Raw genomic sequence first — 15,495 nt, forward strand, 5'->3', positions numbered from 1 at the left:
TCAAAACTGCAAAAATCAAGGATTCATCCTTCTCGTCGATCATTCTGCTAGCGATTCTTGGGAAGGTCCTCCCTCTAGCTGTGTAAACTCAATTTTGACGACACTCTTTTTGACAGGGGACTGGCAGTGGGTCTAGGTGTGGTGGCCTGCGATGAGAGAGGTGAGTGCCTAGGTTGGCTGTCGCATAAGGCGGATAGGAGAGGTTGTGGTGAGTTTGCTGAAGCTTTGGCGACGTGGGAAGCCATCCAACTGTTGCAGGTAGGAGTCGATTATTGTTGATACCCTTGAGGGTGATTGTGCGGTGATGATCTCTGAGTTCCAGGCCGGGGTTAGGGATTTTTTCTTTGTTGGTAATGTGGTCTTAGACATTCTTGGTTTCGTGGCTCTTTTCTCTTCTTATTATTTTGTTTGTTTACTTTTAACTCTGTGGCTCATTATTTGGCCAAGTCTACTTTTAAGTTGTATGAGTGTGCGTCTGATTTACCTCCCGTAGCTCACTCTATTGTGAATTCTGAGTTGATTTCATGAATGAAATCTTACCTTTGTTTTAAAAGAAAACGTAAAAATCAACTCGATTGTTTCACTCATTAAACCAAACTCTGGTTATGATGTTTGTGACTAAATACGATTGTAATATGTGTACAATACAATAATAATACAACCAAAATCATATATACATACATAAATACATATAATAATATATAATTTTATAATGAAAAGTGATTTTTTATTCGAAAAAAAAAAAATAATACAACACACGTTTCAAACTCTCCACATTATTTCTAAAATAAATTCAAATTTATATGCAATCTGTATAATACATCCATTTATCTCTATTTTTTTTTTCAACTATTCATGAAAAATATCATAACACTCAAAAATATTGTGCAAAAGAATTATGCCTTTTCAGAGGTATCCAATTCCCAACACTTGACAAGGGCATTGTTTGTTGGATTAACCTGTCCGGTTAGTTTTTTTTAAAATTCATTAAAAAAAAATACTACTTCTAGAAACTATATATAAGAGATGGTAGTGTTGTCATTCATCACACCCCATATGAGACCATTTACATGACAACTCAAAATTATTATTTTTTTTAAAGGGGGAACGCTGCAATAAGTAAACCTCTCTCCGTAATTTTGTTGATAAAAAGAAATAAATCAAAGGCCGAGAAGTTACATGCAAAATAAATTGTAACATCTTGATGTTAAAAAAAATATTACATACTGAATATATTTGACCTATTAAAAAATAATAATAAATCATATAGAGATATTACAGAGTATAACATTTTGTATTAATTTTAGGGTAGATTACATTTTACCATTCGAACTATATCCGTTTATATACTCTGGCATCTATATTTTTTTTTATGTCAACTTATCATCTCAATTATACGAAATTTGCATTTTCCCATATATGAGAAATTTTTTTCGAAAAAATATCACATGCTGTGCATACGTGAAAAATATCACATCACATAATCGTTAAATATCGCATATGCACTGCATGTGATTTTTTTTTATAAAAACTTGGTTGAAAAACAATTATAAATGACAAAATGCAAAATTTCGTAAAGTTGAAATGACAAGTTGACGCAAAAAAAGGTTTAGATGCCAAAGTGTTCAGATGATAAAATGTAATTAACCCTTTTTTTTATATATTTGTTTTTAGAATTTTTAAATAATTAAGGCTTAAGCTCCATTTTGGAGGAGCTAGCTTTCTTCACATGATCATAATGAAGAAAAATTAGTGGTAAACTGCTTTTAAGCTGTACTCATCAATTAATACCAAAAAGCTTGAAGCTGATGCCTAACTGTAAACTGCAAGGAAAAAGGTGGCAAAATTCTGTTGCCACAATGATTCCTACATTATCTGTACAATCTTTTCTCCAAAAGCTGCTGCACTTTGATATTGTGTTGGCAGACAGCCAGAAGTTCAGGGGCTATTCATTCTTACTCAGTTTTCGGATTTTTATAAATATTTTTCCAGCTATTATGCCTTGTTTGGTATTATGTTATTTTTAATTTTCAGTTGTCAAGCATGCACACTTTTGTTTATAGTATTCTCACCGCTAGCTGTAAATGTTTTACTATCATTTTCGTATCAATTATTAATTTTTTATACATTTAAAATACAATAGAACTTTTTTCAATAATTCATTTTATAATTAACTAAAAATAATTTTTTTAGTTGCCCATTTCATTTAAATAAAAAATATATTTAATTTGACATCAATAACAATAAAAGAAAAAAGAAAAACTATTATTGTCCTCAAGTCTGTTTGATTATCAATTTATATATATAAAAGTATGATTGGGCAGTATGGTCCTTGCACTCCTTACCTCATTACAAAAGTTGTCTTTAAAGAAACCGAGTTGGAATTCATATATACTTGTAAAATCTAAGGCATCATTGTTCTAAGGGCATCTCTGAACAGGCAAAAGAGACAGCATCATTTGGAAACCAGCAAAAGCAAAAGAAGATTCAAGACAAGATAGGAATACAAGGAGACCTAAAAGTTCTTCAAATATCAGTTTAAATTGGGCAATTTATTATGACGAGTAAGAAACAAGGGCAACAACAAATGCTGCTCATGAAGAACTCTGGGACAATTGACAACATCGTCAGCCCTTTGCTCGATGAATGTACGGACAAGGAGATGACGAACTCTGCGTTAACAACGTTTCGTGCTATGGAAGAAGAGATCGAGAGGAGGAAGATTGAGGTCCGGGGGAAAGTTCTTGCTCAGTTAGGCCGCATGGAGGAAGAAACAAAGCGTCTGGCTGAAATTCGTGGAGTAAGTACTTCAGACTCAGTTCCACCTTACTAGCGACAATTACATGATACATATAATATACGCACTTGTCATGTGATTTAGGTACAGTTTAAGAAAAGTGATTTAGTATGGCCCCACAAAAATATAATGTAAGAATAGATGTTTTATTTACATACATGCGTGCATGTGAGTATATAGTTTGATAGATCTTTGATCAATTAATGTATGTTAAACTGAAACCTAGTAGGAGATTGAAGCTTTGGCTGATCCAATGAGGAAGGAAGTTGCAGTTATCCGCAAGAGGATTGATCTTATTAATCGAGACTTGAAGCCGTTGGGACAGAGCTGTCGGAAGAAGGTGATGCATCGTAATTTTCTTTCAGTCAGGATATTTTATTAATTGGAGTCTGGTCGAGTCACATAATAAGTACATATACATTACGTTGACGTCTGTCACGCAATGCAATGACTGCGACGATCCTTGAAAATGTGATTGCAGGAAAAAGAATATAAAGAAGCGATTGAAGCTTTTAATGAGAAGAACAAGGAAAAGGGTCAGCTGATTGGGAAGCTATTGGAGGTAATTAGAACATTATGTCTGAAAACAATATATAGTTGAATTTTACAGACTACGTTATGAAGAGAATTATTTCCTTGTTCTTAATGACATTGTTTGCTGAAATGTTGGAGGTACAGTTGGTAACTGAAAGTGAGAAATTGAGGTTGGAGAAACTGGAGGAGCTTTGCAACAACATATAGACCAACTCCTTCATCAACAAATCAACAACTTCAACATCAGTTCACTGCTATCTCTGCTTATCATTGGATCTTTTGTTGTAATGTTTCCAGCTTGTACTAATTAATAGTATTGTCTTTTTTTTTTTTTTCTTTTTTGTTTTTTTGGTCGTGGGCTTGTGTTTATCTTGTCTTTTAGTTTTTCGTTATTATTATTTTTAAAATCTTGTATTAAGCTTCTTTTAATGTTTTTTTTTTTTTTTCAATTCAAAGTTTTATCTCTCTCTCTTTCTATTTTGAGAGGATTATAGAAGACGTATTCTTTCTGTAATTACATTAAAAGTAAGTCTGATCATGTGTAAGGTATCGTTGTACAGAAAAAAAGGTGTTATCATGTATCATTAAATTAAATGATAAATTATCAAAAGTTTTTTTTAAAAAAAATTTATCATAATTATAAATATCGCTTGAAATTATCGATTGTCTAATGAACACCTCGAAATAAAAATAAAGTATTTTTATGATTACGACAAATTTAAGAAGAAACCGTTTCATAATCTACTCTAAATTAAAATATCAATAACAGGCTTAACAGCGTATATTGAAAAAGTGATATGTATTTTAATTTTATACATATAGTGACAAATTTTTATACGGCCCAGTTACTAAGCCCATAAAAGCTTTCTGGGCCATTTGTGTTTTTTCCCTTTGTTAGGCCCATTAATCTTTCCTCCCTCCCACCAATTGTAAAAACTCGCCGGTGCTTCTACGGCGGAGAGAGAGAGAGAGAGAGAGAGAGCGTCTAAAGCACAAGAATGGAAACTGAAAGCACGCCCAAATTGCAACTAGCGGGCGCTAACCAGAATCCGGACCCGAATTCAAAGCCCAAGATTGTGGTGATAATGGGTGCCACGGGTTCGGGCAAATCCAAATTAGCCATAGACCTTGCTTCCCATTTCCCCATTGAAATTATCAACGCTGATTCCATGCAGGTATCGCTTTTTCTATGTTTCTGACATAACCCACTTATATTTATAGACAATTGTTGTGGAAATTCTTGAAGGAGACCGAGGGAGGAAAGTGATTAATCAAAAGAACATATATATTATGTTCTTGTTGTAGTTGTTAATTACTGCAACTCATTGTAGGTTTACCGAGGGTTGGATGTTCTTACCAATAAAGTTCCCGTTCATGAGCAGAAAGGTTCTTGCTCTGTTTCTTTCATGCTTGATTCTGTGGGGTGCTTATATCTAGCCTTTACTATAATTTCTGCGATAGCTTTAATGGCGTTGGTGTTATTGCATTGTTGGTTTGTTAGTGCTGTAGATTATGCCTTTTCTTATGTTGACAGGAGTGCCCCATCATCTGCTGGGCACAGTTAGCCCAAATGTTGAATTCACTGCTAAAGATTTCCGGGATTCCGCTGTAACGGTGAGCAAAAAGTCCTCTCGATATGATAATACCAATCTAGCGCTTTGGTTTTGTGTTTTTTGCTCGTTTCTTGTTGTCCTCATATCTTTCTTGGGAGAGTTTCAGAGGAAGCTACTCTTTTTCTTGTATGATTACCTGTCTCTGTATTTGTGAATGATTAGCAGGTAAATTTTTGTTGGATAAGTCAAGTCCAAGCTTCTTAGGTGTGTATTTTGAGTAAGATTCAGAAAAAGCTTCACCTTTCTTGAGAGTTTGTTACCTATAACAGTAGTCCTTGGATTGTCCACTTTACTGAACATTAAACGATCCCGTCTAGAAATTAGTTGTAGACTGACAGTCTGTGCTTTAAATAACAGAGTTCCTTAGTTTGAGGGACATGGTGGAAACACAGGTCAAAGCTGTATGTAGTCTTTAAGTACATGAAATAGTATCTATGGATAGAGCATGAAATATGTGCTTGTGTATAATCTGTACTTGAGAAACCTTGCTGTTCTGCTGCAGTTCTATTGTCTAATCTTTTGGCATTTAATTGTGTTTTTAGCTTATCGATGAGATATGCTCTCGCAATTGCTTGCCTGTTATAGTAGGCGGAACAAATTACTACATCCAGGTGAGCTGTTGTCTCCTATTTTTATCATGCAATTAATAATTGTTCATGACAACTGCAACTTAATGTAGATCTATGTCTTGAACTAACTTATTTAATGATTATGCTGTGAACTTTCTGTTACATTTTTCAGTTTTTGGGGTGTAATCTCGGTTTCCTCATTTGTTATCTGTGAGATTGCTATTGTGAGTTCTACAGAAATAGCAGTTCTCTGTAACTTTCTCTTGGGTAATGGTACTTTGGGCTGTCTTATGATACTCATTTTTATTAACTGATATATATATGTTTCTTGTTTTGCCAGGCCCTTGTAAGTCGGTTCTTATTGGATGATCATGCAGAAGATCCAGAAGCAAACTGCTTATTGGACCTTCCTGGTAAGTTTTGTATTTACTTATGGTAAGGCATCAAAGTTCTGCAGATGTATGTGGACAAGTTATATATAGGCAACTGACTGCAAGAATAACATGTGCCTGCTCTCTACAGTAGATACTGAGAAGCCAGGTTTTGAACTTGGGCTGCAAAGTGAAAATTGTTGTTATACTTATAGTCAGCTTAAAGACATTGATCCAGTTGCAGCGAACAGAATTCATCCAAATGACCAAAGGAAGGTTAGACTACTTTCCAAATTGCTGGCAGGAGCTCTCTATAAGCTATTTGTATGACATGTCATACAGTTTTATTTTCACACTTGCAGTTTACGTTGCCTTCAGATTGATGTGAATGCAATAAACAAATTAAGGTTTGCAGAGTCGGCCATAGGATAGTTCTGATACTACAGATGATTGATTCTCTTAAAGCCCTTTATTTTCTGTTTTTTTCCTGTCAATGGAAAGTTGGACTTAGCAGTCAGGACAGTATGCACACTTATAATCTTGTTTATTCACATGATGCATTTCACAATTATTGCAGATCAAGCAATATCTGAGTTTATATGCGCATTTTGGAATACTTCCAAGCAAGCTTTTCCAGGGGAACACCATGCAGGTTCGTTATACTATTTGGTTTTCTTAGCCTATGATCAATCCTTGGCCTACCTTTATTCCTCAAAAGCATGAATAATAGTTCATACCAGAAAGATTTTTGTCCTGTCATGATATAACTATGTTTCCTGTCCTAATATGTTTCAAAATAAAACATGCACTTGTATCTTCCTATACGGATGGTAATCATTCATACTACACGTTCATGTGCATATTTGAGTTGTATCTAGGATCAACGGCCTGGTAAATATCGATATATACCACATAATTTTATCCTTACAGACTTTGTTAGATCTGATAATGCTGCTGTTAACTAACGAGTCAAAGGTGGTAGCAGTAAGAGGATCATATCATGTTCATGTAATTTTTCTTAATTGAAATGTGGCAGGGCAGAACTGGGGTCGAGCTGATAATTTAAGATATGATTGCTGTTTTATATGTCTGGATGCTTCTCTCCCAGCGTTGGATCAATATGTGAACCAAAGAGTTGACCTCATGGTTTCTGCTGGTCTACTTGAAGAAGTTCGTGACATCTACATGTTAAATGCTGACTATACACGCGGACTAAGGCAGGCAATTGGTGTCCGTGAATTTGAGGATTTTCTAAAATATTGGAACTCTGAATGCCTACAATCTTCTGCTTGTCCTGAGCTGTTCAATGGAAATATATGTCAAATCATGGATTCCACTGGTGACGACCAAACAAAACTCATGTTGAGAGAAGCTGTTGAGAAAGTGAAATTAAATACGAGAAGACTTGTTCGACGTCAAGTAAGAGAACTCCTACACATGTCTATTCTTCTCCTTTTATATTGATGATGGATTTCTTTTTCTTTCTGTTTTTTTTCTTTTCTTTTTGGGGGGGAGGGCGGTGGGTCAACTGTCATAAGAAATACACAGATCAACATTTAGTTAGATGGAAGTCGACAAGCTTTTGTTGTTACTTGTTTAACACTAGAAGCGTAGGTGCCACTGAGATCTTTTATCAAGGTTGTCCATTATATGAGAAATTTGCATAGCCATGATCTAAATTTTGACAGGATAAATCCTCGACGAGTTTTATAGTGTATTAAGCATGCTATATTTTCTTCACTTGTTAGAATTTCTGAAATTCTAAGCTTTGTTCTTAATTTATTTTCTTTTCAACAGAAGAGGAGGTTTGGTCGACTTCAAATGCTGTTTGGGTGGAGCATACACTTTATTGATGTAACAAGTTGCTTGCTATGTATGTGTTCCATCTACTCTTTGCAGATTACTACCCATAAAATTCAGCTTCTTGCATTAGTTTTAATTGATCCGACATGTTTTGTAGGTGATCCCAACAATATATGGGCCTTAGAAGTGGTGGAACCATCAGTGAACGTCATAAAATCTTTCCTTAACGAGAGTGCCAGTTCTGAAGCGACCAAAAGAGGTTGTGAAGATACAAAACTAGCCCAGCGGGACCTTTGGACCCGATATGTTTGCCAGGTTTGTAAGACCAGAGCCCCCCCCCCCCCCCCAAAACCCCCCTACATGCATACACACAGTGTGGAGACCAAAATATACTTAAACAGAAGATAGCGGGATTCTCTACTCCATCACTGAACTAAACCTATTTATGGTTTAGGCATGCGGCAATAAGGAGCTTAGAGGCGCTCATGAGTGGGAGCAACATCAACAGGGACGCAGCCATCGGAAACGATTATCACATCTCAGAAAGTCGGGGCGTCTTGTAAGATTTGACCCAGAAAAGTAGTTTGGATTAGTTACAAACTCATAATATTTTTTTGGAAGTGACGAATACTGTTTATGTATACACGGCCAAGCAGTAACATTATGCGGATGGTGGAGTGGGAGTCGTATTTTTCAGAAAATTGTTTTCATCCTTTCTACTTAGGAGGAGCTTTCTGAGTGATCATTTGTTAGTGTTGCTTCTTTGGATCCTTTTCAGTTTTTAGGCTAATAAGTGCTGATCAACTCATCTACTGATCTACCTGTGTAATGTTATTGTCAACTGGGGTCTCCAACTCTTGTGCTTGGAGATGAAAAAGAAAGGAGAAAAAAGGGAAAAAGAAAAAGATATTTTCTTCTTGTTCATACTAGGTTTTGTTTACACTTTCCTGAATTGGTGCATTAATTATATATTTATGTATATATGTGACTGGGGTCAGCACTAAAGGATTATAAAAATAAAAGAAAATGATAAAACACAAAATATATGTGTCGATACTCAAGGAAGTGAAAATTTTCAGTCAAAATGGTTGTAGTTAGGTGAGAATGAGGGTCGGAATGTCAAAAATGGCACAGAATGAGAATCATATATTATAGAGTGAGAGTAGGAAGACGGAGGATGATTCACTTCACCACACTTGTGAAAATTAAGGAACATGCACCTCTAACAAAAAGGATAAAGTCAATTTTGTACGAATTCAGACACCATTATTCTACACTCTCATTACATAACTAATCTACCTAGATTCTTTTTTATTGAAAATGATATATGATCAATGTAGAGATAGTTACACACTTCTGTCTTGCACTCATTCATCTTGGTCATATATATATATATATATGTACATAGTGAATGCCCCCATCTGCTACAAACCATTCTTCAATCTTCTCACCGGCCATATCCTTTTATTTTTCTTCATTACCACAAAATCAAAATCAAAATCAAAACCAAAACCAAAAAAATAAAAAAAAAAAGTACAAAAGAAAGTAAACTTCATTTTTTATTATATATATACACACAGCACGCACATGCTCAATGCAAACATTTTTTTTGAAAAAAAAAAGAAGAAGAAAGAATAGTAGGTAGGTTCTGCATGCATGCATGCATGCATGTTACTCCACATTTGATTCGACGACCGTCGATTGCTTTATGTATAGTATTGGGAAAGAAATAGAAGAAATTAGTTTATGATATATTGTTAATTATTGGGTATTTATATATTAGTGAAATATCTCTAAAATGTGAACAACTACTCCATCGCATCGCAAACGTGGACATTAAGCATAAAAGGGTTCCTTCTCCACGCAACTAACATATAGTAGCTACCGCCCTCTTCACTCTATCTATTTCTATTTATATCTCCCTACATATATATATATATATATGTGCGCGTGTCAAAAAATTTGTGTCAGCATAATTTTATATATATATATACATATATTGAATATAGAAATATTTAAAAATATAAACCACATCACATCAACACAATATAGATCAAATTTGTACAATATATTTGTTATATAAATGGTATACAATTTAAAAAAATTGATCAAGCATAAAGTAAGTGTATCACACTTACTTTTTGATTGAATTGGTTCGACCAAACTAAATTCGAGCAAAAATTTTTCACCAAATTAGTTATACTGTTTGGTTCTTACCATTTTGATATTCTCACATTTGGTGAATATATATACGTGAGCCAATCATGTAATTAATATACAATTTATATTAAATGAATAATTATATGATAAATTTATTATAATTATTATACGCTTGATTCAATTTATCCAAACTTAATTTAATTTTTTTTTGGTATATATACATTCCCCTCCAATGAAACAACAAGTAGACCATCAAATAAAGGATAAATTATAATGGGTTCTCTAAGGTTGTTATAGTTAAAAACACTCCATTATTATTTTAAAAATTACACATATACTTATAGAATTAATGTCCGTATAACAAATATTTCCTATAATGAACTCGCACGAAGGTATATCTGTTAGATGAGTATAAATTTTAAAAAATATTTATAATTTTTTAATTAATGATAGTGTACTTATAATTATGACAAATTTTATGTAACTCGTCATTTATGTGAAACAATAATTCAAATCATAGTTCAAGCCCAGAGGTGGAGCTCAACATCGTCATCAACTTCATCACGGCTCCAGCTGAATCCTTCCGACATAGCTAATGGAGTGAGAAGCAATCCCTCCGCCAAGCTATCCAGCAAAACCGGCATGTTAAACATCGCCTCCTCGTCCACGAACCCCACCCGGCCCGATTCATTACCTTCGGAAGCCCTCTCCGTCCCGTTTTCAACAGAAACAGTACGGGTTTGATCAAAAGCCTGCCGATGAGTCCCCAGCAATGGTTTCCCACCCGAACTCATAGCAGCTTCGAGAGCGGCCCGTTGAATGTCTTGATGGGAGGACGATGGAGCCCGGGGGAGGAGACGGGCCGAGTCCGGGAAGTTGAGAGGCGCGTTCTCTCCACGCAGTGCTAGTGCCGCCACGTCGTGCGCGATGGCTGCCGTCTCCGGGTCGGGGAATGTCCCGAGCCATATTCTTGATTTCTTGTTGGGCTCGCGGACTTCGCACACCCATTTGCCGGCGCTCTTCCGGCGTACTCCTTTGTAGACGGGGTGGCGCGTCTCCTTGAATATCTTCCGGCCAGCCCTTTTCTTGTGCTTGAATGGAGGAGTAGTGGGAGATAGCACATTTTCAGGTTGTTGTGAAGAAGATGAAGTTGAAGATTGGACGACGTCGTCGCCAAAATCCATATGCATATATCTCAACAAAATGAAATACAGTAATTTTGGCTTTCTTGAAGCTCTGAATGCTCGTGCATGAACACGTCTATATATACATATATATGTATATAGGTATGTACACATGAATATGTGGATGTGGGCGGACATGCATCAATAATTTGGAAGACAAAGGGAAAAGTGTGGGAACTTTCTATTAATAGATGCCTTTTTAATTTTTTATATTATTTAATATATTTCAATATCAATAATTTTAAATTAACAATACATTTGAATATTAATAAATAATATACACCACTATTTATGGAATTTCAGCCAACATCTCATTGTTGTAGAATCTTAGCCTTATGTGAGCATGGCAAAAAAAAAACCTATACACTGAATTACTTTTCTAATATAATTAATTCTATAATCAGTATTATTCTACTTTTCGTAATTGATCAATATTTTTAAAATATAATATATCATATCTCACAAACAAAATTAATTCGGGACATACTAGCAATTAGCTAGTCGAATTGAAAATCAGAAGCATACTACCTTATAAGTTTAATACGATTTTTCGTTGAGATTAAATATTTTTAAATAATTTTGTTTAAAAAAGAAAAGGATATTTATAAGTATTTCATTCCAAGAATTCTAACACGAGAAGTGAGAAACGATGAGAGATGCCAAATTTTAGGAACAAAGGAACACGTGGGTGGATCCTAAATATTAAGCACGTGTGGGAAGTAATTTATAAATGGGGAAAATGCACGTGGGAAGAATGGGACTGAAAAGTGGGCGGACGAGGGTTCAGATTGTTACTGGAAATATGACTTTGACGACTGTGGGGCGTGTTCGGTTCTTGACTTCCGCTTTCACCCACGCAAATACAAATAGATAAAGCAAGATCCCGTCAAGCAATCATTTTCAGATGGCGTGTCTCTCGATTTGCAATTGCAGACTGATTTAATAAGGGGTTAAATGCAATTTACTTTGTGATAATGAAATCGAGTAAATATTTTTTTGTATAAAAAATTTAGCAAATTATTTCTTTATTTTTTAAAGAATAATTTAAACTACTTTATATTAATGGTTTAGATAGGGGAATTTACTTTTTTTTTTCAAAATATATGGAATAATTTACTATTTTATTTTTTATAAAAAAAATTTATTCATTTCTCATATCATAAGAGAGTAAATTGCATTTTTTTTTATTTAATAAGTGCCAATCGGGGCCTCATGAGAGGTGTTTGCAATGGTTTAATTTAAACAATTTTATTATTTTATTTATTATTATAATAAAAAATTACCAACTTTTGTTTTTGTAAACGAGATAAAATATTGTGCATAAGTAAAATCGTAATAAATATTGATTGATAGTGATGTAAAATTTAAATTTTTGTATCGATATTATTTAATCATAGGAGAAAATATTGATTTACTTAAAGATAAAGGCAATTAGTTATAATATCGAGAATAATCTTCTTTTATTTTGTAATATTTGACTTATCGTGTATACTTTTGAACTGTTCAAATTGAACTTTATTTTTTAAGACAAAAGTTATAAGTTTCTCCCAATCATTTTTTCAACTTTTTGATGAAATTATACATATTAAGTTTTTTATTCGTATATTACTTTTGTTTTCAAACAATTCACACTTTCAATAGAACTAAACTTACCACCATCTACTTATTCCCACCATCAAAATAGAAAGGGATAATTACAGTTCCTATTTTGAGGTTTGGTATAATTATACGTGGATCCCCTATGGTTGAAAAAATTATACTAGTACCTCTGAGGTTTGTTTCCATCTAATAAAAAAGTTCCTCCGTTAGTAAAATATTCATCAAGTTTGCTGATATTAACAAAAAAATCGAGTAAAAGCTATATTTACCCCCCAATTAATCTATTATTGATTTATAACAAGCCAAATGATATTTTTATGGTCAAATTATCCTTGTACTTCCTCACACATTAATGCATGTGAGGATGCATATTGTCACTGTTATAAGAATAGTTTAGCCAGAAAAATTTATTTGACCTGCAATAAGTCAGTAACAAGTCAATAATTGGTAAATATCAATTTTTCATTCATTTTTTTTTATTAATATTAACATATTCAGTGAATCTTGACTAACAAATGAACTTATTTGTTAGACGAATGTAAATTTTAGGGATATTAGATGTAATTTTTCAAATCATAGGAGATTTATGTGTAATTAAATCAAACCTTAAGAGATGAGAGTGTAATTATCCCAAACAAAAACTATTGGAAACAACCTTTACAGCCTCATAAATTTCAAAGCATTACCAAAAGGGTTAATTACACTGAGATCCCCTCTAAAATTGCAAAATTACACTTTCTTCAAAATAATTTTAATATTACACTTACATCCCCTCTGAAAATTCTCTGTTTACACTTCACATCTTCCGTTAGGGTTTGGAAGAAAAATGTTGACTTAAGTAAAAAAAAAAAACATAAATTTTCAATATCGTAAATTTCTCATATGTATTTTTGTATTTATAAAGGAATAAATAATATATACATATATAGAGAGAGAGAGAGTAAGGTTAACATCACCATATTTTTCTCCTTATAAGTATATTATTACATGTGAATATTAAATGAGCGATAAACTTTAAAATTTTATATAATTTTTTTTTCTAAAATTAGCATTTTTCTTTCAAGTTCGAGCGTAAGGTGGTCACGTATAAACAATGATTTTTTTAAAAGGGTATAATTTTTTTCTAAAAAATATATAATATTACATTTTTAAAGAAAGACTAAATGTAATTAACCTTTGCCAAAAAAAAAAATATTTTGATCACGAAAACTTAAGGGATGTTCGCTAAGGGGGAAAGTAGAAGTTCACTTAAAATCTTTAATAAAAGTCGGAATTCAGGGTCAAATACAAAATTCCTTTCAAAGTGATTTTAAGGGGGAAAGTATAATTATATAAATTTAGAGGGGTCTATGTATAATTAAGATGTAACATTCAACAAGAAGTTAATTCAATTTAATGCTCCCTTCCATGACGCAAACCCGTAAATACTTTTTCACTTAATTAGAATAATATATATTTACAAAATATTGTTAAGAATTTTATAATAATTACCTTATACACACATGTTTATTCAGATAATTATAAATGCGTAACAACCGAAAATATCATCTTAACTCTCAACGACATTTAATGTTATATAAATTAATATCCTCCCTCTACCAACACTTGTAAATTATACAGTTCATGTAATCAAACTATACGACTTTTCAATTAATCTCTTTTTCGAATACAATATTCAGTGCAAATTTTGTATGTTAGAAGCTTCTTTGACAATAATCCTCCGACATGCACATCTGTATCAATTATTAAAAAAAAAAAATGAAAGTAAGAATAATTAGAGGGGTGTTTGGTTTAAGCTTATTTAAAATACTTATAAATTCAAACATATTATAAAATAATTTAGAGTTTATAAGATATTAGACGTAATTTTTTTAAAAAACAAATTAAAATATTTGAATAAAATAAAATCATGAAACTTACAAAATATTTTTAATGATAATTTTGTAACTAATACGTCAAAATTTAAGAGGGTTGTAAGAAATTTTAAAAGTAAGATTTTTTTTAGAAGGTTAATTCTACTTAAACTTCATTTGGAAAAGTAAGATTACATTTTTTTTTAAGAGAAGTTTTAAAATTATATTTATACTATTTTCAAAAAATTCTCATTTACACGTGATCCACTTTCGTTAGGGTTTGGACGAAAAATGCTGATGTTAGTAAAAGAATTACATAAATTTTTAATTTTGCCCCTCACTGAACATTCTCAAATATATTTTTATACTTATAAAAGAATAAATGTAATAAATATATATAAATATATTTTTCACTCTCTAAAGTATGTTTACAATCATATTCACCATTAGAGTGGACTTCGACCCCGAATTAATAACGATTCAGACATATTTATGTTTTTTTATAAATAAATAATTTATTTTATAAAATATAATTGCATATGTTGAGTTTTTAGATATTTTTATATTATTTAATTCATAATAAAATTATACATTTTAAATACAAATTTTAAAATAAAAGTTCAACATTATTAAAAAAAATGATGGGGAAGTTTCATAATCAAACATATTTGGTCCTGTTAATATTAAGTTATTTTGATAATAGGTTTTTTTTGTCATTTTTCATATTTTAGGGGATAGATACGACAATAATAAATATATTTTTGGGGTACAAAATGTATTTGATCTTATTAATATTTTTTAAATACATTAATAGTTCCAGAAATTTGTCTTAATCAAGTATCATATATATATATATATATGTATACTTAATAAAATAATTTAAAATTATAATAATTTTATGTTTAGAGAATATTAAAGAAAAGTAAAGAAGACATAAATGATTCAGGAATTGGGCTAAACTCGGCTTCAGACATTTCCCGAAAATGCGGGTCGGGCCGATTGCTGGGGACAC

General features: G+C 32.5%; 3 protein-coding genes across 4 annotated transcripts; 2 read left to right on the top strand and 1 right to left on the bottom strand.

Annotated features, from left to right (window-relative positions):
- Positions 1 to 2,447: 2,447 nt before the first annotated feature.
- On the top strand, positions 2,448 to 3,741 carry LOC105169987 (RAB6-interacting golgin (DUF662)). Its single transcript, XM_011090552.3, has 4 exons — positions 2,448 to 2,800; positions 3,027 to 3,137; positions 3,279 to 3,359; positions 3,476 to 3,741. The coding sequence occupies exons 1-4, from the start codon at positions 2,558 to 2,560 to the stop codon at positions 3,536 to 3,538; spliced, it is 498 nt and encodes a 165-aa protein (XP_011088854.2). The 5' UTR covers positions 2,448 to 2,557; the 3' UTR covers positions 3,539 to 3,741.
- Positions 3,742 to 4,240: 499 nt separating this feature from the next.
- On the top strand, positions 4,241 to 8,611 carry IPT2 (tRNAisopentenyltransferase 2). Of its 2 annotated transcripts, none has more exons than XM_011090551.3 (11): positions 4,241 to 4,506; positions 4,663 to 4,717; positions 4,866 to 4,945; positions 5,487 to 5,555; positions 5,854 to 5,926; positions 6,039 to 6,160; positions 6,462 to 6,536; positions 6,926 to 7,303; positions 7,682 to 7,757; positions 7,845 to 8,002; positions 8,142 to 8,611. In XM_011090551.3, exons 1-11 carry the CDS (start codon positions 4,330 to 4,332, stop codon positions 8,268 to 8,270), a joined length of 1,392 nt encoding a protein of 463 aa, XP_011088853.1. In that variant the 5' UTR covers positions 4,241 to 4,329; the 3' UTR covers positions 8,271 to 8,611. The 2 variants fall into 2 exon arrangements, with proteins under 2 accessions (XP_011088853.1, XP_011088852.1); XM_011090550.3 differs by having other exon boundaries at positions 4,242 to 4,506; positions 6,036 to 6,160.
- A 1,564-nt stretch (positions 8,612 to 10,175) lies between these two features.
- LOC105170225 (dehydration-responsive element-binding protein 1A) lies at positions 10,176 to 11,157 on the bottom strand. The gene has a single exon (XM_011090897.3). The coding sequence runs from the start codon at positions 11,143 to 11,145 to the stop codon at positions 10,369 to 10,371; it is 777 nt and encodes a 258-aa protein (XP_011089199.2). The 5' UTR covers positions 11,146 to 11,157; the 3' UTR covers positions 10,176 to 10,368.
- Positions 11,158 to 15,495: the final 4,338 nt, after the last annotated feature.

The sequence above is a fragment of the Sesamum indicum genome, linkage group LG9, assembly GCF_026168435.1.
Source record: "Sesamum indicum cultivar Baizhima isolate 11 linkage group LG9, ASM2616843v1, whole genome shotgun sequence".
NCBI classification, from domain to species: Eukaryota; Viridiplantae; Streptophyta; class Magnoliopsida; order Lamiales; family Pedaliaceae; genus Sesamum; species Sesamum indicum.